Below are 24,303 nucleotides of genomic sequence, written 5' to 3' on the forward strand. Positions count from 1 at the left end.
TCTGCTCCGCTCGGCCACGCCTGCTCCGGCCGTGCTCGCGTGCTGATTGGCCGGCCGGCCGGCCCCCCCGCGGCGGAGAGTCCCGCGCTTCGCCATCTTAGCCCGGGAGAAGCGCGCGAGCGCGGGAACTGTGGAGGGCGGGAGGGAAAGTGAGGCGAGACAAGGCAGCATGAGCGGCGCCGACTCCTCCACGGGGCGCTGCCCCCCCTCGAGCCTCCCGCCCCTACTGGAGACCCTGGAGGACCCCGCCGCCTCGCCGGGAGCGCTGACGGACGCCCTGCTGACGCTCACCAGGTGGGCGCCCGTCCCCCGAGGGGCCCTCGCGGCTGCGCCCGGCTCCGCGGTGGCTCCTCTCCGCCCCGGGAGCGTCGGCCTCCTGGGGAAACCGCGCCTCTGAGCATGTGCAGAGTGCGGTTCTCAGCCCAGCTTTCCCAGAGCTCCCGTCCCGCCTGCCTTCCGCGTCAGCCTCGGATCGGTCTGGCTTGCAAACTGAAAGCGCCAGCCTGTGCCTCTACTCAGAAGTAGGTCCCGTTGGAGTCAGTGGGCTTACTCCCAGGAAAGTGTGGCTAGGATTGGACTCTTAACTGTGCAATCCTGTGCACGCTTAACCTGGGAGTAAGGCTGCAATCCTATCCATGCTTTCCTGGGAGCAAACACCATTGTTTATAATGAGACTTACTGCTGAGTAGACAGGGATAGAGTTGGGCTCTTTGTCCCATTGAATTCAAAGGAGCTTATTCCTGAGAAGACATGCATAGGGTTGTGCTGTAAGATAGAGCTACTACTTGACTGGGATTTCTGCTCTCGAAGAAATCTCATATTCTGGCAAAGCTTTATTTTCTTTGCGGTATGTGGAATATTGAGAATGGGTTTTAAGTGGGGGTCCAAGGAGTTCTGTGACAAAGTGCACATGTTGCTGTTTAATTTGCAGTTTATTGCATGCACTTTAAAAAAAAAAGTAAGCATGAATGGCTAAGACATCATTCAACAAGTGACAATTTTCCATACCTTGGTAATAGGAATAGATTTCCTGTGTTTGAATGTGTTGTCTGCTGTGCAGCTGCATAAGACCTCTTTCACTAAAAAGGTGCCAGCCCTATAACCCTGGCGCTTATCTTAAAAATTGTTGTTAAGGAATGAGTTACCATCTTTCTGTAAAGTGTGGTCATGTGAGAGGTATGCCCATGAAGCCATGCGTATTAGTGGGGTCTGCAAACCAGCATGCATGCATCTTGGCATGTACTGTAGAGGCCAGGGGGCAGTGCTTCTCTGCAATGGCAGTTAAAATGTGTTGCAGGTTGTCTGATGCTTTTTAACCGTGGGCTTGTTTTCACAGCCTGATATTGGTACATGTTTACTTGCATGTAATTGAACGTGCCTAATGTGTGTGTGCTGAGGAGTGCATAGAGGTAAGCATTTAACAGGGCAAGCCCCGTCTACTCATGTCTACTCAGAAGTAAGTCCCATTGTGCTCAATCGGACTTACTCCCAGGAACACATGTAAGATTTCAGCCTAAGCAATGCTGCAAACAAGCAAGCCAGATCTCTGTTGTGTATTGCCAACTTGTCTGACAAAAAATTATTCATGTTTTTCTACTTTTAAGTCGCCTGAGTGGTGAAGAAGGAAAAGAATTTGCAGCCGAAGTTGGAAAATGCTTCTCTCAGCTCTACAAAATCTTTAAGGTGTGTATTTATTTACAAAAATATTTATAGGCTGCGTGTCTACTCTGTTTAAAGGGTAGATGTGTTCAAGTTATATGTGTATGTTCAGTCTCTATGGCTTTGTTCTCTGTAGGCATTTCAGTGCCACAAATGATATCCAGGTTACTTAGTCTTCTCCCTCCACCATTTTTTTCTTGCAACCTTTCTCTAGTGGCCGTTAATTCTCCAGTCAGCTGTAGCTCATATTTCGGCATAGTAACTTGCTTATTTTAGATCAGTTTTCTTCAATGCTGCATACATATTATTAGGAAACGTAATTTGATACTAGAAGTTGACAGAGGTAGCAGGTTGGTTGCCATAGAGCAGCAGGTCAGGGCTTGCCTGCCCAGTGACTTGAGAGAAACTACTTTGTGACTGCTGAAGTTGGATTTATCTTGATCTTGCTCAAAACTAAGAGATGCAGTCCTGTAGATTTGCTGCCTGAATTGAGGCAGATTTTCCATCCCACCAGCTTGAATCTCTCCTGAAAAAAAGATGCCACCACTTTGAGGGCATGTGCCTCACCACCACTTTTGAGACCTCCTCCTTGCCAACTCAGCTACTTAGGGAGAGCAAGGAGCATGTCAACTGGAACCCATCCCTTCTTTCCTTCTACCAACAAGTCCATTGCTTCCTTCTCCTGCTTGCTCCAGTCAGTTTTGTTGAAGCAAAAAGGATGATCTGCTAAACATGATGTGTAAAAGGGGTTCTGCCTCTTTTTCCTTCTTGTTTGGTGGGCAAGAAGAAAGCAATGGTGATTGATCCTGTTCTGATTGTTCAGAAAATGAGCAATCAAAACAGGACCACTGTAGTGTTGCTACTTATAGTTCTTTGGCAGACAGCCAGCAGGATCAAGGTACCCTCAGAAGTTCACCATTTCCCCCCATCTCACCACTTGAAGTGACTGCTTCAGTCATCCGTGTGATTGGGCCAGCCCTGCATTCATACCAGAAACTGCTGCTGAGACTGCACATGAGAGAATCCAGTTTTGATATACAGTAGGGCAGCGAACCTGCTGCTGACAAAGAAATGTCTCTGTGTGTCCAGGTCCATGCACAAGCATGTGCAAAGGGGCTAATGGTGCAGTGTAGAATTGGTTCAAATCAGCTCACAATCAAGAAGCTTGCTAGGTGGCTTTGGTCAGTCGCCAACTTCCAGCCTAACCCACTTTTCAACATTTTAATGGGAATAAAATGGATGTGGAGGAAGAGACATGTGTATGTCACTCTGCACTACTAGAAAGGAGGGTTGGATAAAAATTAAAGTGAAATCAGTTAATCAACCGTGGCTGGATATTGTGTGAAAAAGTTAATGCATTTCTCCAAAGTTTTCCAAAGTAGAAGGAAAAGAATGTGTTATGTGTCTGGATTCTGATATGCAGACTGTAGACAAGTCTTGCAAAGCAACTGGCTTTTTTTGTATGTGTCTCATGTATGTGACACAGGAGCTCCTGTATACCAAGTGAGACCATTGGTCCATTTTGTTCAGCATTATCTACACTGGCTGGCAGCACTTCTCCAAGATTTCATACAGAGATCTTTTCGAGTCCTAGCTGGAGATCCCAGGGATTGAACCCAGGACGTACTGTGTGCAAAGCATATGCTTTGTCCCTAAGCTGTGACTTGATCCCTAAAACACATTATACATGTTTAACGTGCATATAAAATTTATATAAAATAAGTATTCTGCTCATAAAGCTCTGTAATATGCCACTAGTTTTAAATCATGAGCAACTGAAATGGTTAATGAAATCTTGTCACTATACATGTTCAAATGTTTTCTTTTTTTGTAGACACACGTTCCTACTGAAAACTCAGAACTGAGCAGTGCAGCCTTACAAGCTTTAGGATTCTGTGTTTTTAACGCAAATATAGCTTATCTCCTATCTGGTAAATATATATATTTTTATCTCTGAGCAGCAATTCTTAAAACTGTATTTATTTTATCCAAATCTGACTCCAGATAATACTGGCAGGTAGACCTAGGGTCCAATCCTATTCAACTTTCCAGCTCTGGGGTAGCCACAGTGCAGCCCCGTGGTAAGGGAACAAATGTTCCTATACTTTGAGAAGGCCCCAGTGAGTGCCCACCTGCCACAGGACGCAACGCACACCCCACTGGCACAACTGCACCAGCACTGGAAAATTGGATAGGATTGGGCCCTCAACCAGTAATCCTGCTTCATTATGACTAAAATGTGTATAATTAATTTGTTCTAATGTGATTTATCTATAGAATGAAATGTATCTGGTCTCACAGTCTAATGCTATTCAGCCTAAGGTTTTTTCAGTCTGAGTTCATTCAGTTCTAGTGATATGTGTGGTGTTCCCAAACTCCATGACAATCAAGGAGAACTGTGGTGTTCAGTTTAGTTTTAAGACTGGAGATGAATCAGTGCTTGTTTCTGGGCTCAGTTCTTCTTGATACCCTCCCCTGACTCTGGAAACAAGGCATTCTTTGAGCCTGGTAACAGTTTGTGAAACCAAGGAGAACATCGAGTGGATGTTGAAGCATTTGACGTTCAGAGCCACCAGTGGATAGACACGGCCAGGAAGGGAGTAACATTCCACTTGCCATTCTAAAGAAAATGTTGCTTTGTGGTCTTGAATAGAGTGTGCACGTAGTATTGATCTCAGAGTAATTTATTCTGAAAAATATTTTTTTCTTACAGAAGCAGAAATACAAGAATTATTTTCAATACTGAACAGTGTTGCTGTAAAGACAGGTGACAAAAACACACGCACTAGAGCACTTTGGGTGATTGCTAAGCAGTCCTTTCCTCCTGATATTGTCGGGAAGGCAGTGAGTATCTCTTGTTCTTTTACTGTAAACAAAAATATTTAAATGTCTAGTTTGATTACCTCGATAACTTTTGTTTTCCAGGTACCCAGTATTATTGCTATGCTGGAAACAGTACTCAACAGAGGAGACTTGCATTCCATGGTGGTTGAATATGAAGCATTAAATGTTATCATACGGTATGTGTTGGATGTTACAATATTGAACAACGAATCTGTTGGTGTTTTTAAAAGCTCCTATCAATGGCATCTTGATCTGCCTTTGACTTTTATACTTAGGAACATATGACTTACCAGTATAGGTATGCTTTGCTTAACAATGGGGATACATTCTCCAACCCCTATTATGTGATCCTTACCTTTGTGTTGTGTTGTCAGAAGGGCCAGCAGAAACATTTGGAAGCAAACCAGAAGTAGTTTCTCAAAACCTGAAATAGCTTCTGGAGGCTTCTGAGGGCCATTCTGAAGCACATTGGATGCCCAGCGTGACCCAGAAGAGGCCTCTGGGGCTTCCTAATAGCAGCATCAACACAAAGGTAAGAAGTTTCAACTTCTGTACAGTAAACCAACAATAGAGCGTCGTATATACAATCTGTTGTTGGTTGGAATGTCGTTAAGTGACACAAACCTGTATATATGTGCTGAATGCTCTTCTGCATTTGTGCTTTGCCAGTAATTGTGGCTTAGAAAACAATATAATTTGAAACAAGTTTCATGGCAAATTTCATGGCAATGAAAGAAATGCAAGGTAGTTTCTGAATAAGCTAATGAGCTGCTTATCTGTAGACTAAGGCATTGCAGATTACGTGTGCCACCTCTGTATCGGAACAGTGTTGTACCTTTGATGTAGTAATGAACAGATAAAGAGCCTGGCTTTCCAGCTTTAGAGAAACTTTTGTGTAGTGACTTACCTGGCACCAGTTCTTTGCCCATTGCAGATGATTCTGGGCCATTTTCTAGACTGTGTGCTTTATTCATTTAAGGTGCTGACAGAGCTTATTATATTGCATTTCTTGTTAAGAATGGAGAGTACACTCTAGAGCACACCAGCCATCGAGTGGCTGTGTTGCATATGCGAATGGATAGGTTGCTCACGATCTTTAGCGATTCCATTACTAATTTTCTCCTTGACGAACTGTCAAGTTTTTGAGGCACCGTTGCTTTGTATGAAAATTTGAAAACTGCTTAAGTTGCAGGCCTATGTTTTACCACACAAAATACTTTGTGACAAATCACTTCTGCAGATAGTCTGGTCGTAATACTTATAGTGGTGCTTGTATTTCTGCCCTTAGGCTTATAGAACAGGCACCATCACACATGGAAGAACAGGCTGTAAGTTGGGCCAAGCTGATCATTCCTCTGGTTGTCCACTCAGCTCATAAAGTACAGTTACGAAGTGCTACTGCATTGGAGATGGGAGTACCACTTTTACTTAAGAAGCAGCAGGAGGTGGCAGCAGTGACAGAGGAACTCATGTCAACTGTAAGGGAGACATGTGTCTTTAAAAAAACTTACAGAAATCTCTAAATATTTTTGGGAGGCTGTCAGATATGTTTCACTCACTCTTTGCATGACTAATACTAAGTTTGCACATAATGCTTATAGCTATATTTTATGCAGTCATCACTTATGCGTGTTGGTGCTTTTTAATTACTGCAGATGAAATATGACTTTTGTTCATTGGTGCACTATTCCTGAACTTAGGAGTTCTGTGGAGCTGCTATCTTTATTTTCAGTCTCTTTCCTAATAATCCCACACAGGGAATACAGTATATGTGTGTTTAACTGCTATTTCTTACCAAGTTAACACTTATACTCTAGCATCTATGGCAATATAAGCCAATCTCACAGAAGTCGTGGGCAGGCTTTTGAGCCAAAAATCATGAAATTTTCTTTGACCCTAAGTTTGGGGGGGGCGGGTAAGCTTTGGGGGGGGGGAAATGGAAGAGGGTGAAATTCTTTGAAAATGACTTACAAAGACTTGTTCAGAGGTAGCAGCAAAAAGGAAAAAAGGAACCATTTTACCTTCTCCAAAAAAGAAGGGGGATGCTTATGGTAGTTGAAGGTTTTGTGAGAAGTACAGCGCTACACTTGCATAGCAGCAACCTTCATACAGACTGCAATTCCCATAAGCAACTTCACTTTTCCTATTTGTTGAAGAAACTAAAATCGCTACTGTTTTTATTTTTTTGTTTTGTTTTCTGTTGTTGCTTCAGAACAATTACTGGTAAATAAAATTGCTCCTTTTCCCCCCATCCGCCTGCATCCTGCTTCTGAGCCCAGTCTCACCCCCATTTTGCCAGGCAGCTGCTCTTAGAAACTTTATTCACTCTTTATTGACCCCTGTATAAATCAACCCATGCGTTCAGGGTCACTTTTAAGGCGAATTGTGAGTTATACCCGAGTGTATATGGTAAGATACCTGCTACAACCTCAAGATCTTTCTTGATTAGTGATGTCTGTTTTTAAAGTCAGCGGTTTACCTGTTGAGGGCAGGGGGAAGAATGATCCAGACTATAGGATACTGTTGTTGATTCTGTGCTTATTCTTTGCAGAAAATAATTCCAGACCTCCAGAAGCTATTTTCATCAAAAAATGAGACATATGTTTTGAAACTCTGGCCTCTGTTTGTAAAGCTGCTTGGGAAAGTAAGTTGGGGGATGGTTCCTTTTATTTATTTTGACAAGGGCAGGTAGCTGACTGGATGATGCACCTGTTCATTGCGTGTATATTCTTTCAGGCACTGCATCGTAGCGGCTGTTTTATCAATTCATTACTGCAGTTAGAAGAGCTTGGATTTCGCAGCGGGTCACCCGTGGTAAAAAAAATAGCTTTCATTGCATGGAAGAGTCTGATTGACAACTTTGCCCTAAATCCAGGTATGGCAAAATTATGGAGCAGTGTCTTGTGTGCATTATTGATGCCACACCTAGTAAAATCCCACAAAATGGCAGGTTTATTGCACTCATTTTTGGAATATGATTAAAAGATACCTTTTGCAAAGAAAACAGAGGCTGCCACAATACATATGGTGCATGTTAGGCATTTTTGTAATTTAAGTTACCATATTCACTTCTACTTATCATTTAACACTGAACTGCATGACATTGTATCTGCTGCATGGAATGATGAATAATTTGGAGGGGTCACCCTTTATTAGCACTCCAAGTGCTAATCTAAGTTTCTGATGTATTTGAGAGATGATACAGAGCTTGACAGTTTGTATTTCCTGGTGAAGAGAGGTTACTCGAAGGACTTCGAATATATAGATTTTTCTCTTATCACAGCTGTAAATATACATACCATCCCAGTGTTAATTGCTTTCAGCATCATTTATTCTAGAATGCTTTTCTTTGGATTATTTGACTGTGTTTTTACTAGTTGATTGCAATCAATGTAAACTGATAATTCATAGAATATAATAAATTCTGACTATTCTTAAATTAGAAATGCATTTAATGAAGAAACCAGAAACTACAATAGGAGTACCAACTTTTGCAAGTGTTGCTGAGGGCTTTGGGGCAGTTTGTGGAGATAGGTAGTTTCAGACCCCTGGGTTGCTTATTTGTTAGCTGTAAATAAATCGAGAATTTTAAAGAATTCACAAAAGATAGCAAAACAGCTGTTGGCCATATCCCTTTTTGTGTGTGAGCAGTGTCGATTCATTTGGGTCAGAAAGATTGAGTTGATTTTTGACTTTGTTCTATGTATTACAAAGTACGTCTCAATTTTTCTTCCCAAGAGATCTTGTGCAGCTCCAAAAGGCTAAAATTGCTAATGCAACCATTAAGCTCCATTCATGTGAGAACTGAAGTTCTGGCACTGACAAAGGTAGAGGTCTGGTGGTATTTACTAATAAGACTTGGACCGCAGCTTCCAGCCCACTTTGAACAGGTAACCTTACATTAATAGTAAAGTCTGAAAGGCTGTTTGCTTTGATTTCTATCCTTTTTCACTTGTAGTTTCCTTGTGAGGGCAATTTGAGACTGTCTCAAAGGTCCACTCACTTCATACTGTTTTAGGGTGAGTCTGGTGGTAGTGGTTTTCAGTCAAATGTGAAAACCTGTTAGATTTGGAGCGCTTAAATTAATTTTATAAAATTAATCACAGTGCTGTAAAATTCAGTTTAAAGTAGTAGTAATTAGAACTATTAACAGAGTCCAGAATTTAAATTAAATGTAATAATGAGGGGAAATAAGCCAATCTGCCTATGAAGGATTCCTACTAATGAAATTGAAGTCGTCAAGCAATTAGTATTGATGTACTTAAACGTGAGTCTACAAAACAATTTAGATCCAAGTACTTTGGTTTAAAGCAGGGGTGCCCAAACCCCGACCCTGGGGCCTCTTGCGGCCCTCGAGGTCTCTCAGTGCGGCCCTCAGGGAGCCCTCAGTCTCCAATGAGTCTCTGGCCTTCCGGAGATTTGTTGGAGCCCACACCAGCCCAACACAACCGCGCTCAGTGTGAGGGCGACTGTTTGACCTCTCGCATGAGATGTGGGATAAGCGCTCCCTCCATTGTTTGTTGTTTCACATCTGTGATGCAATAGTGGCAGCAAAGGAAAGGCCAGCCTTGCTTTGTGCAAGGCCTTTTATAGGCCGTGAGCTGTTGCAAGACCTTCATTCATTCATATAAGTTCATCTTTAATATATTAATTTATGCAAACTTATGTAAATTTTATTCAAATTTTAAATGTAAATTATTTTCTTCCCCGGCCCCCGACACAGTGTCAGAGACAATGTGGCCCTCTTGCCAAAAACTTTGGACACCCCTGGTTTAAAGTGACCTTGGTTCACGGAAGTCTGTGAATAAACTTATGTGGAAGATAAACTGTATTATGGCTAAAAGTTGTGTCCAGATGTATTGCTGTTGCCCCTCTCTTAAGGTTCTACAGCTTTTTGTCAATATTTGCTGTGATCAGGAAATTGCAGCAGAGATTTCTGTGCCGAATGCTTTATTTGAGCTACCTAGAAATTGCATTTTTAGGTGGTATCTGGGGTAACAAATGTGAAGTGCATCAGTCTGTGTCTCATGTGAGTTATATTCATGTATCTATATATTTAGGTTTGCGTGCCATTAATTCAGAGCACTGTCAGCTTAGATGCCTCTTTGCTTCAAGGAAATTCATCACGGGTATCTGCTAACCAGACACTAGTAACACCATGTTCTACACAGAAATCAGGTATGAGACAAACCTCTTTCCGGCTGTGATTCAGATGCAGTAAATATGATCTCTAAGCATTAATAGTAAATCTGTGGGGGTAAAGACATTGATGTATTTTGTGTCACCAGTATTGCACATGGCTCTTTGCAGAGTAATATGCAACTTTTGTTGCTTTTTGTTTAGTGGCTAGAAAAATAGGTAGCATCCCAACAAGCACTTTAGCCGTTGAGAGTTCCCTATATCAGCACTTCAACTTACCTGGTCAGCAACGCCTTTCCCCAATCCTGAAACCTGGAAGCGAATGGCAACAACATGTTTAGCATCACATGATGACATCATTGCCATCCTCTTCTGGGTTTAGAGGGCTGTAGAGACGCTACAGATGGTGGTAAGAGACTTTGGGCGGGTCAACTTCATTAAGTATGCACAAACTGCATGTGGGAGCTCTGCAGCAAACCTTCTGCTGCAGTTTGTAGGATCCTGTTGCAGTCTCCCTGTCAGGCAGCGGGCACCCTGCAATGCACCAGCGAGTGCCACGCAGTGCCCCAGGGTGTCACAATGCACAATTTGGGAACTACTACCCTACGTGAAATGGAGTTCCTTCCACGAATGAAAGAACTGTTTCGATCATGTGTGGGGTCCTTGTGCAAACAGCATGTGCTTTCATTCAGTGGGGGAGTGCCTGATGGCAGAAGTGGTAGTCAGGATGTGACTCTGGGTAAGCCCCTCCGTGGGGGTGACTGAAGTGGCCGCTTTGGGTAAGAGGGAGGAACAACAAACTGACAAGAGGTGCCCTGCACTCCTCATCACCTACCAAGCTGCCTCAGTCAGCTCTCTGGATACTCTTAATGAGTGAAAAGAGTGAGTGCGAAGGGGCTCACTTCTTCTACCAGTGTCACTGCTGCAGGTGATTGCAACAGAGGAGCTTACCCCTCCCCCCAAAAAAGCCCCAGAGCAAACCTGATCTGGTCACTCAAGTTTCACAAGCAGTCTGAACAAGATCACTTAGCTCTGCCCCTGCCATCTTCTCACCTGCCAGGCAAGAAGGCCAGGTGGTTGAGAGAAGGGAATGGAATCCCTCATGCGTCTTTCTGCTTACCTCCAGCTCTGCTGCTATCACCTCCCTCATATACCACTTGACTTCTTAGATTCAAACAGGAGCATGCTGGGACCATGGGGCGGGGCTCTGAATCACTTTGTCTCACCCATCTGGCTGCTTTCTTAAGCAGCTGGGTGAGTTAGGAGGAGGTGCTGGCAGCAACAGTGGTGTTGGGGTGTACATGATTTGTTTTAAAAGGGAAGGGAGCTAGGAGGGAGCTAGGTGAATTTGCTGCAGTTCATATTGCAGATCCTGTCCAGCATCTCTTATGTGTTTGGTATTTGGATAATAAGGTTTTTTTAGTTGTCTGTAGTCAAAGATGGAATATATGTATGTAAAATATGAGTAAATAAGACAGGAGTTTGCAGAAATAATACAAATTGTGATCTTTATAAGATGAAGTATTTGTTAAATATTAACCCTAGCGTGTTCAAAACTTGCTTTGAACTGCAACCAAAGAACCCTATCTTGCATGGAATTTAATCTTTTAATGGAGTTCTTTTTAAATAAATTGTTCAGAAGTTTTAGACTTTTATCCTGAATTACTGTGTTACTTTTTTTGCACTAGTCTACTATTTAAAAATGAGTATAGCGAAGTCTTCAAATTATTCTCTTGGTCCATCCTTCCCCTTACTTAGATGCTTGTGTTCTTCTTTTCCCATGCATAAAACAAGTTCCTATTGTCAATGTAGTCCTAAAAAGTGTGTCACTTCTATTGTAGGTGCTTTTCCTTTTGGAACACCTGCAGCTCAAAGGAAGTCCCTGAATTCCAGTGTGTCAGGAATTGGAACTATTCCATCTATTCAGCTCCTTGGGATTGAGATGTTGCTTCACTTCTTCATGGGGCCAGGTGTCTTGGCTTTTGCCAAAGAAAACAAAGTCGTACTTAGTTTAGGTAATGCTATGCATAAGAATCCTTAAAACAAAACTGCTGGTGTCTCATCTTCAGTCGGACTTATAGAACTTGTTTTTCATTTCATCTAGAACCTCTTCAGCATTCAGTGATCACTAGTCCATCTTTCTTCTGTAAACACGCCAGTATCTTCATAAATGCAACCCAGGATGGTTTCATTGCCGTTGGAAAAGATGCTTCTGGTAAGATTTTATTATAAACTGGATGAAATTTTATTTTAAGTGCTGTAAAAAGTATTTTAATAATGCAGTAGTTAAGGCACATCTTTACTTGCTCTTCCATTGGCTACTAAGTGTTCAGGTAAGACATTTTAAATCTGCTTTTCGGCCATTGGAATAGATTTGTCCAATGTTCTCTTCTTTTGCAGATATTATTCTAAAAGCTATATGGAAGGAAATGATGGGCTTTGTAAGAGCTGCAATTGAATTGGGTAAGTGGTGGGTACTGTATTATGGGATTGTTGTCTAGGCGAGCCATCTTAGAAAGTAAGAATGTTGGCAAAATGCATCATGTCATACCAGTAAACCATTGAACAGCACCCTTAATTAAAATAAAGGGGTGGATTGGGTAATTATAAAGCAAATATTTGATTTGAATTCTCTTAAGAATGCTGGGGCAGGAATTGCTAAAGCAAAGAATGCTATGACAAGAAGTATGTTTGTGAATACATCTGTAGGAAATGTATAGTCCAGCACCAGTAGGTACTTAAACCATTTCTGCCCAGCATTGCATATACACAACAGGGACCAATTCAATTCAATTTCAATTTCAACAACCTTTAATGGCATAGTGACAGGGACCAAATATGTATACCTGTGGGCTGGGCAAAAATGGGTTAATATAAATTGAGGCAGCAGCATAAGGCATCTCTGTACTAGAATTCTCATGCTGACTGATTCTCAGTTGAGGATCTGGAACTGGCACTGTCATGATGAGCTGCTTTTTTGCTTACTTTGTTGTTGTCCATCTAAGTGGCTGCACTGCTTTAGAATTTTAAGTGCTTGATCATGGCATTAGATTTGCTGAAGCAAACTTCTGAAATTTTCTCCTCTCTGGTATATTACTAAAGAGCATTCCTCTTTGCAAAAGTAGCTGGAAAAGTGCTCATTTGAAGGAAGGGGTTGCCAAATTGTGTGTTGGCTGGGGCCGCCTGCTTATTCTGACAGATATATGAGCCCACAAGCAAGTGTGGCAACCTCCAGTCAGGTAAAGAGGAGGAGATGGGAAAGGAGTGTGTGCTGGGGCTTAAACAGGTTCTAACTTGAAGTCCCACTTCCAGTACCAGTTGTGTAGAGTCGTGGTTACTTAAGGAGGAAAGCATTCTGGAGGGGGAAAGAATTATCACGAAGCCAAAGCAGCAGTAGGAATAATGGAGAGTAATTGAGACAGCAGTAAGAAGTAAGCAAGCATAAGGTTAGGTTGGAATTAGAGTGATGAAATGTGGAATCTGGTAAAGCAATATTCTAGGCCCCCATGAATAAGCAAATCCATAGGTTTGGTCCATTTGGATGGGAGCAGAGATGTTCTCAGAAAGGCCTCCAGTTGCATCTGGGAGCTTGGGCTTGGAACCCTCAGTGAGTTGAATCTGCAAGTCTGAATCCATGAATAAAAAGGCCAGAGCTGTAGTGCTGTGGGAAGGTAAATGCACCTTAGGTTTGCAGAATCAGTTCTTGCCAGTAGATGGCAGTACATGTCCCACCTCGGGAAAACTGTTTCAAACTGAACAATGAATGTGAATAATTGGTCTGTATTGTGTGTAATCTTCACCTGTGTTTAGGACTGATAAATTTGTATGACAGTATAAATGCAGCAGGTACCAGATTGCTTTCTGTGAACAGGTTGCACATCTTTGATCCTGTTCATGCAACTGCCTGTATGAGACTTAACTAGATGTAGGTGAAATAGAATTCTAGTCTAGTTCACCCGGAGTCAGTACATCGTGAACATTAAAGAGCTGTTCTCCTTTAATGTGGGAGATGTTCTTGTATGTTCAAATTCACTAGCACTGTTCAAGGTTTCTTTGTAACCACAGGATAAATTTTAGAGTTTCTTAGTACTGTGCTGCAGTGTTGTTCCAGTCTACTTCTGGGTTAAAATGCTTTGCAACACCTTTTATTTCCAGGTAGCAAGAGAGAGCGACAAAGTTCAGAAGTGCTCACTATGTTGCTGAAGGCCTTAAAAGACATTGTTGTGTCAAAAGAACTGCCTGTATTGACTTCTCTGGTTAGTGTTTATATAGTCTACATAAGTGCTTTTAAAGTGTTACAAGAGGCAGCATGTCTGCATAATTAGAACTGTGAACCAGCCTCCGTTAAATATACCTTGGGTCAGTATTTGCTTAGAGGTTGGTACCTAGAATGGCTCTATTACTGGCACGTTTCACTAAGCTGCATGCTTACCTACACGTTCTGCTTAATAATTTGGAAAAGTCAGCTTTGTCAAGCTAAGTATTCAGCTGGGGGGTTTCCACTTTTCCCCATGCTGTGGAACAGGACTGACCAAACATGCTTAACGTAAGAGCCACATTTGACAAGTTTTATTCGTTTGAGAGCCTCTAGAAGCAATTAAATTGTTAAATATATTTGTTCACCATGAACATTAAATATGTTTTAATAAAATGGACTCTCAGTTTATACCTCAGTTTATACCTCTCAGTTAATTGGTAAACAATTATGAACCTTAAAAACTTTTTATTTTTGTATTATGATGCAAAAAAGGAGCTTGGCCTAGATATTCCACAAGCTGCGCATTATAGTATATATCAAAGAGCCTTATGTGGCTCATGACCTGCAGTTTGGCCACCCCTGCTATAGAAGATGGCAAACCTTGCTTACATCCTGGTCCCTTAAATTCTAAAACAAAATGATGACCACTTTTCATGTTAGCGGCATAATTCTATATGGGCACCACAGTAACCGTTCTCTTTAACTTCTTTTCTGCTGTCTTTCTTCCTCCAGGCTCTAATAGAAATCACCATTAAGGAATTGCCTCCAAAAGTATTGGGCTCACCAGCCTATCAGGTTGCTAACATGGATCTTCTGAACGTAAGTGGGATTTTTTTTCCGGTCTGTTCCTAATTGTGTGTCTCAATTTACCAGCTTATATATTTGCATGTTTGTATGAAGTGTAGCAAGCTGACAGCCTAATCCTGAGCTCTGGTCGCGCGCGGCTGTGGCAGCATCGAAAACAGCTACCACCGCATCCGGCTTGCTTTGGGCAGCCACGGGCGGCACCTTGAGAGAAGGGGACTTTTGTCCCTTCCCCCAGGTAACAGAAGTAACCCTGCAATGGGGCTACTTAACATAAGAACAGCCCCACTGGATCAGGCCATAGGCCCATCTAGTCCAGCTTCCTGTATCTCACAGCGGCCCACCAAATGCCCCAGGGAGCACACCAGATAACAAGAGACCTCATCCTGGTGCCCTCCCTTGCATCTGGGATTCTGACATAACCCATTTCAAAAATCAGGAGGTTGCGCATACACATCATGGCTTGTACCCCATAATGGATTTTTCCTCCAGAAACTTGTCCAATCCCCTTTTAAAGGCGTCTAGGCTAGACGCCATCACCACATCCTGTGGCAAGGAGTTCCACAGACCGACCACACGCTGAGTAAAGAAATATTTTCTTTTGTCTGTCCTAACCCGCCCAACACTCAATTTTAGTGGATGTCCCCTGGTTCTGGTATTATGTGAGAGTGTAAAGAGCATCTCCCTATCCATTCTGTCCATCCCCTGCATAATTTTGTATGTCTCAATCATGTCCCCCCTCAGGCGTCTCTTTTCTAGGCTGAAGAGGCCCAAACACCGCAGCCTTTCTTCATAAGGAAGGTGCCCCAGCCCTGTAATCATATTAGTCGCTCTCTTTTGCACCTTTTCCATTTCCACTATGTCTTTTTTGAGATGCGGCGACCAGAACTGGACACAATACTCCAGGTGTGGCCTTACCATAGATTTGTACAACGGCATTATAATACTAGCTGTTTTGTTCTCAATACCCTTCCTAATGATCCCAAGCATAGAATTGGCCTTCTTCACTGCCGCCACACATTGGGTCGACACTTTCATCGACCTGTCCACCACCACCCCAAGATCTCTCTCCCGATCTGTCACAGACAGCTCAGAACCCATCAGCCTATATCTAAAGTTTTGATTTTTTACCCCAATGTGCATGACTTTACACTTACTGACATTGAAGCGCATCTGCCATTTTGCTGCCCATTCTGCCAGTCTGGAGAGATCTTTCTGGAGCTCCTCACAATCACTTCTGGTCTTCACCACTTGGAAAAGTTTGGTGTCGTCTGCAAACTTTGCCACCTCACTGCTCACCCCTGTCTCCAGGTCATTTATGAAGAGGTTGAAAAGCACCGGTCCCAGGACAGATCCTTGGGCACACTGCTTTTCACCTCTCTCCATTGTGAAAATTGCACATTGACACCCACTCTCTGCTTCCTGGCCTCCAACCAGTTCTCAATCCACGAGAGGACCTGTCCTCTAATTCCCTGACTGTGGAGTTTTTTCAGTAGTCTTTGATGAGGGACCGTGTCAAACGCCTTCTGAAAGTCCACTTGGTTCACTGCCAACCAAAAAGTCGGGAAGAGCATTCGTGTTGGGTGGTGAGCCCCACATGAACGCTCAAGATCCGGTGGAGCAGAGCTCCACGGGTCCTCCCTCCCCTTAGGCACACCTCCCACTTCCCCATGATGCCTCCTCCCCACCCTCTGTCCTCCCTGGAATGCCTCCCCCCTCCTGCTTTCCTCTCCATGGCTCAGTGGTCCGTGCGACAGCTGAGCGGTGGAGGCCGGGTGCCCATCTGACTCTAGCCCAGTACTGGGCTAGCATGGATGCTGGACTGCCTTACGGCACGTTTGCAACAGCATGCGCCAGCTCTGAGTCACCCCTCTTGCCTTGAATTGGTTCAAGTTTGTTGCGCTATTTTAAAAACTTAGCATTGCCTACAACTTTTTCATAGGTATTTGTAAGGAGATATATGTATAACTGCCATCTTTACTTGGGATCTGCCTGAACACAATACAGGTTATACTAGCATGTTCTGGACCATAGGTCTTGGGGGAGATACCAGAAATTGATCTCTGTAATTGATAGAATGCATCAATGTAGCCATATGCCTCTTTGTTCCATAAGATATATTCATATTGCTGCCGTTTTTTGTCTGAGTATGAAGTTCTGTGAGTAGCATAAGAAATTATCTGACACTTTTTATAGGGTGGTTGAGATAAGGAGAGAAACATTATTGTCTTTAACCTAACAGCTTGTTGCAGCCAATTGCATTGCGTATATTTAACAGCTTTTTTCTAACATTATTTTTAAAACAAAAGATTGTTTACTTTGTCATGCTTCCAAAATCTATGGTAACCTTTATTGTGCACAAAAAAACTCCTAGTTTCTGCTCATATCTATGCATTGGAATCTTTCTGTAAGGTCTTGCATAAAATGTGGCAAAACAGAGCTGCTGACCCTTGCGCATTTTGTCACCAGGAAAGTGGTGGTAGTTTTGTGGGGCAGGAGTATTAAGGTGGAATACAGCAATGTATGTTTGCAAGTCATGATTTCTGGTTAAATATCACAATTCTGTTTCCTTATTAGGGAACACCGGCATTATTCTTAATTCAACTTTCTTTCTGGGAAGATCTGTTAAAATGCTGCATTCAGGATGAAAGGTAGGCACTTTAGAGGTTTCTTGTGGATTGATTTTTATATAGATATAATAGTTGGGGAGAGCAACTGCATGGACACACAACGTGATGGCCATGTCTTAGCCTTTAAAGAATAATATATTTACAGTCCATAAATTGTATAGCTTTATTAACTTGCTTTGTATACCATTTGACTGATGCAGTTACTAGGCAAAGGTTGCAATCCTTCCCTGGGAGTAAGTCCCATTGAATTTAGAGGGAATTACTTCTGAGTGGAAATGTGCAGAATTGCATTATTAATCCATGTAGTTTTCACTCAATTTACTGATCATTTCTTCTTTTTATTAGGTTTTTCTTGAACTATGAGTCTCTTGTGAGATGTGTTTTGTCTGGCCCTACTTCTCCTCTGGCTTTTAGTGAATCTGTATTCGCCATTGCTAACCAAAGTGCAAAGTACTTGGAAAATAAAGACCATCTCTGGAGAATATGGAGTATCATAGTTAACCCATTAACTGAGTGGATTAACCAGGTACAGTAGTAAATTCATGAGGGGTTTGATCAACCTAAATGCCTTTTACTTATGGGAAATAGTAGGTTATATAGCAAGGGGGTCAAGCATAAGGCCCACAGGCCTCATCATGCCTGTGGAAATAGCCTCTGTGATAATTGGGCTCTCTAACAGCCCAGCCCTGAGCACAGGGCTGCCACAGTGCCAAAATGACTGCTGTGGCAATATGAGCATGTCAGGCATCTTCCAGCAGCTCCTCCGGGGAAAGGGGCATTTGTCCCATTTCCCTGGTTAAAGGAAAGTAACCCTTTGATGGGGCTACTTGACTCTGCATCAGCTCTTCAGGCTTAGAGGAAAGATGCCTCATGGCCTGACACGGGGCTCTGGATCCAGAGAAGCACTGGTCCTACCCCCAACTCCACTCCTTTCCCCATCACACCTTCTCCTCACTTTCCCCTGCCTCCCTCCACCCTGGAATGCCTCCCACACCCCCACTTCTCTGCCACCCAGCGCCTTGCACAGAGCATCTGGTGGCGGTCCACCAGCCTCTGACCAGCACTGGCCCATGCTGTGCTGGTGCTAATGGTTGCAGACGTGCCATTTGTGACATTGTGCACTGGTGGTGAACTGGCACACAATCTTCAGGATTATGCCAAATGCCCTCAAGTATTGGATCATTATCTACTTACAGTTGATGAGCTGCTGAAGTTGTAATAGGAAGACTGAAAGGAGTTGCCGCCTCCTAAAGCAACTCTTATCTGTTCTATTCTCTAAGTGTGGCATTGTGTGAAGATCACTGATAGAAATGATGTTTGCTAGCCAGCATGAGTGCAGATCACTGATAGAAGTGACACAGGCATGTTTGCTATGCAGATAGAAGTGTGCTTCTGTTTCCCCCACCTCCAAAAGAGGTGGTCCAAAAGATGATGGGGAAGATGATCCAAAAGATCATGGGGAAGGGTCCAAAGCCCTGTACTATGTACATTGGTGCAAAGTAGGGCTTGAAGTTGTATCTTATTACCTGAAGGAGTAGTTATGCTCAATTGTCTGCATTAGTATTTATGCCAAAGTGATTAGGGTGATAGCATGAAGTCATCTTTAGGTTTAGCAGTTTCAGTGCAAGACAAAATTTACTCAAGTCTTTCTTAGATTAGAACATGCAAAGAATATCTTAAACACAAGCTTGGGTACTAGCTATCTCTTGCCTATCCAAATTCACAGCATTGTCAACTTTTGGCTGCTTTTTCCCTTAGACAAATGAAGTAAATCAAGGTGACGCTTTGGAACATAACTTCAGTGCCATTTACAGTGCATTGTTGTTACCTGTAGATCACATTTTTCCAGCTTCTGCATTTCCACAGGTAGGAACCCATTCAGTAGTACTTCTTTGTGGAATACACATAGCAATGATCATTTAGATAATTGTGATGTGCCTTTTTTCCTTGTGCTGCAGCCTGTAATGAAAACATTGCTTCGCTCCTGGTCAGAACTCTATAGATCGTTTGCGCGATGTGCAGCATTGGTTGCTACAGCCGAAGATAATCTGTGCTGTGAAGAACTCTGTGCCAAAATAGTGTCTGGATTAGAAGATGACACATGCATTGTAAGCATAGATCCCAGTTGCACAAAAATGAATGCGATTATATGCAGTGTCTTACAACTTGCCTCGTTCTTTTCTTATTTGCCTCTTCTATTTTGTTTGTTTTCTTCCAGAATCGGCCTATGTTAGATGGTCTTGCACAAATTGTGTCAGTCATGGTTGACTGCATCAACTTTGCACCTTATTGTACCAAATATCAGCCACCAAATAAATGTAAGAATAGTTCTGCATATATTGAGTTGGAATTGGTTATGGGATACAGAGGGAAAAAGAGAGCAAGCATGTGCAGCAGCTCACAGTCAAACACTTGATTGGATTTACTAAGGATGAAACTAGTCAGAACGTGATATGGGAGATCCATTAATAAGAACATAAGAGCCAGCCTCCCTGCTGCCATCACTGCCTTGTTCATCCTCTGCAGGTTTACCTTCTCTGGCAAGTCTTCATGGGTCTTCCAGCATGAGCAAACACTGCTGGAGCCCCTTTTACAGTTACTGGTGGGGCTGTCGAATAGGATTGGGCTGTGAATTATAGAATGTTAGAATTGGAAGGGACCGTGAAGGTTATCTAGTCTTAATGAACTGCTTAGTGGTGTCCAAATAGTCTGCAGTCTTATTTCTGCTTGCGGTGGGCTAATGGCAACTACTGTAAACACAGAGTAGTCTTTAGGTTTAACAAGTTCAGTTTAAGATGCAGTTTACTTGCATCTTGCTTAGAATGGAACTGTCCACTTAACGAATTGTTTTTTTAGCTCCACAGACACCTACAGACTGGTCCAAAAAGAAGAGAGATCCCCTTGGCAAGCTGTCATCTTTAACTAAACTTTTGGCAATATTGATAAACTCTCTCTGTACTCTCAAGAATAAGGAATCCCTCCCTGAAAAGTTGGATGCTGTTGCTGCTTGTGTTATCAGTGGTGTTCAGAATATAATTGGTCGCATTTCTATGCCTTCTGTCATCCGATCTCTATTTGGAACTATTATGAATCCACTAGTGGTATTTTATGAAAAAACAATGTAAGTGCTTGGATTGTGTTGGCCTCGGCCTAATAAGTTCATCTTGTTTTACTATTGTGGCTATCTGGTATCATGAAGATATTGGAATATTGTTCAGGAAAAGTACTTGTAGATCCTGTAGAGATGTGAATACCAGCAGCTAATATAAAGGCCATGCCTTATAATCCACTGGGGCTCCGTTCCAGAATCCTCAGTGGATACCAAATCAAAATAGCTTTAAAAAATAGCTTTAAAGTCCCACTTCCTGGTTTCTAACTGGAAACCTGGTACCCCAGAATGTTTTTCATTGGTGCACCAGAGTGCATTGGTAGAGATGCTATAGTGCAGGGGTGTCATACTCATTTCATACAGAGGGCAGAATAGCATTCGTGATGTCTGCTGAGGGCTGAAAGTGATGTCATTAGGCAGGAAGTGATGTCATTAAACAGTTCATGACCAAAAATAAACACTTTTTTCTCACTTGAACTCATTAGCTGCAAATGACAGAAGAGAAAATATACGTATCTCGATCATATTCAAGATATGGGAGAGCTCAATTTTCAAGTGGGCTGCCCTTTCAGCAGTAACACCTAAGCATGGCTCAGCAGGTGAGAGCCTGAGAGCCAGATAAAAAGCTTCCACGGGCCGCATCCGGCCCCCGGGCCTTATGTTTGACATCACTGCTATAGTGCATTTAGCCACTATAGTGTCTGTGCCAGTGCATTCTGGGGTGACAGTGGAGGAGCAGGAAACCCAGAAGTGCATCTTTAAAGCTATCTTTAACTCCCAAGAAACTTGCAACTGGTGCGATTTAACAGCTTGAAGGTAGGAAATGGAATTTTGGCGTTTTTCCTTGTTACAAGGCATTTAAATTGGACTCCAGTATCCATGGTGAGTCAAATCAGTGGATACCAAATCCATGGATAATGAGGCACAACCTGTAATATATTTATGATTCCCTTGATGCAAAAGTATTAGAGCTACAGTGATTAATCAATTAATAGGCAAGATTAATCAATTAAACCTTAATCAGACAGCAGATTTAAATATATATGCATTGCTGTGCTTAGTGCTCATGCCTTCTACAGTTTTTCTGTCTCAACAGGCGTTTCCCTTTTCCTCTAGTGTAGGAGAAAATGCCTCATCTGAGGTGAGGCCTGTTACAGCACATGTGCATTATCTAAAACCATAGTATACACCTTACTTAAACTATTGGTTTTTACGTTTATGCAAATTATACAAATTTGATCAATTAAAACTCATACTGTTAATCATATTTATACTGTTAATTAAAGGCTGTTATCGGTGGCCTTGATTTCTTCTAGAAAATCAGGAGATAAACTGTTTAATCAGTTGGCAGCCCTAAAAGGTGAAGTCTGATCTTACCTACTTTCATCAGATTTATTTTAATACTCTTCTGTTCTATAATACGCTGTTCTATCTGTTGCATGGCATGTGTGAATAGTTGATCTGATGCCTGGAACTGGGAGGGGCCGTACTCAGTAGTAGAGCCCCTGCTTTGCATGTAGAAGGCCCCAGATTCAATCCTTGGTATCTCAAGGTAGGGCAGAGAAAAAAAAAAACTCCTGTCCAATGGGCAGTAGTTCTCCAGGGTTTCAGTATTGGCAATACTGAACTACATGGACTGATGTGACCCAGCATAATGCAGTTTTCTGTATTGCTAGCTTTAAAAAATAAAAACTGGAAAAGTGCTGCCTGCTTTATCAAGTCTTTTAGCAGAAGTGGACTAGGTCAGGTTTTTGTGCAGTGCATATTTCAACTTGCCTAACAGATTGCATTTTTAAAACTGGATTAATTGGAGAATCAGAAACTTAGTCTTTTTGTAACAAATTTCCATGTGCTGTATTTCCCCATCAGGTCTACTGATGCATCAAGAGTAAACAATGGTCTCAACAACAAGGTAATTATCCTCTTGGGTTTTTGTGCCTCTTAGGCTTGCAACTTGTGGTTCTGGCAAGGCACCATTCCTTGTATGCGTGACAAAACTCCTGCAGGTGTTAGGAGCTTCCTCATACTCAGCACAGAAGATAAATCAGCCAGGGAAGGGTGGGGAATTGCAGAATTTGTAGTAAATTGTTGCCTCCTTGACACTGTTATGTGTGATGCATAATCTTGAACTTCTGTGCTACTTGGTCCAAATGAGTGGCTCCTAGGAGAGCTGTAGTGCTTCTGTTGGAAACTTTTTAAATGCAAGATGTGAAAATTAGCTGTTTGATTCAAGTAGTGCATTATAGCTGAGTTGGACACATTAGCTGGTTTCCACCTCTGATCAATTATTTTTGTTTGAAATTACAACCTTTGTTAAATTTCTTACTCTTTTCTTTTTCAGCTTGAAAAGTTGTTGGTGGAAAGTATTAACTGTTTACAGTCTCACTATACCGGATCCTTTGACAGTGAGCTATTGCAAGAACTTTCTCCATTTCTTTCTGTTATTTTATTGAACAAGAACAAACACATACGCAGTCAAGCTGCTCTGTTCTGGAATGCGACATTTGGCAAAGCTGTCACGCTGACCTATCCAGAAGAATTAAAGTAAGTGGACTGGGATTGCTTGTTTTGTACGCTTATGAGCCATTTTGACTTTTATGTTGAGGCTCTGCGCATTCATATATAAAAATATTGACTTAGAGCGCACAGTTTGTATTTTCTAGTCAGTGTTAAACCTGAAGCAATTCTACTTAAGGAGTTTGATGTAAGAAGAGAAAGTGACTTATGTGTATAGAGTAGTGGAGGAGGGGTTTTTCATGGTGTTTAGGTTTGGACATGTAATACCAGGCTACAGATCTTTGGGGCAAAAAGTCGTAAATACTAATCAAACACTACTTTAGGTTTTCAGGTGTAAACATTTTACATGAGCTGCCTAAGAGCTCTGTATCTTCAATATAAAGTAGATGTTAATAAAAATGTTGTTTTTTTTCCTTTACAGATCTCTTTTGTGCCAAGCCAAGAAGAAAATTCTACTTTCACTGCCTGGTTTTGAAAGCATTGGGATAGTGGGAGAGTTCAATGGGACATATTCTGATTCAGTAAGTGTCTATTATATTAAGTTTTGGAAGGTCAGGAATCTGCTTGAAGCAGCATCTCTCGAACTGAATAAGCAGTCATGCAAGTTAAATTCAGCATTAACGTCCCAGATTTGGGTGTCATGTTAAAATGAAAACAAATAACGTGTCTTATTGACAAACTTTTTGACATTATGTTTTGGTGAAAGCTGCACATCAAAAAGTTATGAATTTGTATTACTTTTTGTTAAATGGGTGTTAATTATTTTATAACAGATGGAAAACTCTCAATGGGACACAAAAATAAGTGGAATAGAAGTAAAATCTAGTGGGAAGAGGGACTCCTTGTTGGTCCAGGCAAATGAACTAAAAGAAAAAAATATTAATTCCCATGAAACACCCACAAAGGTAAGACATGAAACTTGCAAAGCAAATTATATATTACGTTGATGCTTGCATTTGTAGGAGTTATGGATAGATAGGGGGAATTATCTTCCATTATGATCCATGTTTAGTGGGGAAGCCTAGATAAAGGGAGTAGACGGTTTGGACTAAGAGTGCTTGAGTTAATGGCTAATTTGGATAGGATGCTACCTTTTGTGTCTTCCCTGCTACATGTGAGCAGAAGTGTTCTACTCATGCAAAAACAAAGAAGGGGTAGCCTTTATGCTTAATGAGGTACCACACTTCAGAGGGCACCTGACCTAGAGGGGGGGGGGCTTTCTGGAGGCTGATAATAGGGAGTTTGAAGTCTGTGTGCTTGGAATGCCTGCATAAATCAGTTTGTCTCCTGACTGTGTTCCTTTCCAAAGGACTCTTTGTATTGTTTGGATATGATCTTTTCAG

At 42.1% G+C, this 24,303-nt stretch overlaps 1 protein-coding gene across 1 annotated transcript in view; it reads left to right on the plus strand.

The window, feature by feature from the left end:
* The first annotated feature begins 113 nt into the window (after nt 1-113).
* RIF1 (replication timing regulatory factor 1) overlaps nt 114-24,303 on the plus strand; it is a 37,521-nt gene continuing 13,331 nt past the window's right edge. Inside the window, exons 1-25 of the mRNA XM_066611955.1 lie at nt 114-294; nt 1,605-1,683; nt 3,494-3,590; nt 4,373-4,503; nt 4,585-4,679; nt 5,792-5,981; nt 7,055-7,147; nt 7,240-7,378; nt 8,242-8,393; nt 9,564-9,681; nt 11,484-11,657; nt 11,747-11,857; nt 12,043-12,105; nt 13,798-13,898; nt 14,633-14,719; nt 17,282-17,355; nt 17,680-17,860; nt 19,093-19,200; nt 19,293-19,442; nt 19,553-19,652; nt 20,191-20,455; nt 22,313-22,355; nt 22,785-22,987; nt 23,382-23,481; nt 23,734-23,865. Of these exons, the coding sequence (XP_066468052.1) occupies nt 170-294; nt 1,605-1,683; nt 3,494-3,590; nt 4,373-4,503; nt 4,585-4,679; nt 5,792-5,981; nt 7,055-7,147; nt 7,240-7,378; nt 8,242-8,393; nt 9,564-9,681; nt 11,484-11,657; nt 11,747-11,857; nt 12,043-12,105; nt 13,798-13,898; nt 14,633-14,719; nt 17,282-17,355; nt 17,680-17,860; nt 19,093-19,200; nt 19,293-19,442; nt 19,553-19,652; nt 20,191-20,455; nt 22,313-22,355; nt 22,785-22,987; nt 23,382-23,481; nt 23,734-23,865 (3,111 nt within the window). The 5' untranslated portion in view covers nt 114-169. The remainder of the gene's footprint in view (nt 295-1,604; nt 1,684-3,493; nt 3,591-4,372; nt 4,504-4,584; nt 4,680-5,791; nt 5,982-7,054; nt 7,148-7,239; nt 7,379-8,241; nt 8,394-9,563; nt 9,682-11,483; nt 11,658-11,746; nt 11,858-12,042; nt 12,106-13,797; nt 13,899-14,632; nt 14,720-17,281; nt 17,356-17,679; nt 17,861-19,092; nt 19,201-19,292; nt 19,443-19,552; nt 19,653-20,190; nt 20,456-22,312; nt 22,356-22,784; nt 22,988-23,381; nt 23,482-23,733; nt 23,866-24,303) is intronic.

Source organism: Tiliqua scincoides, chromosome 1 (assembly GCF_035046505.1).
Source record: "Tiliqua scincoides isolate rTilSci1 chromosome 1, rTilSci1.hap2, whole genome shotgun sequence".
In the NCBI taxonomy this organism is placed as follows: domain Eukaryota; kingdom Metazoa; phylum Chordata; class Lepidosauria; order Squamata; family Scincidae; genus Tiliqua; species Tiliqua scincoides.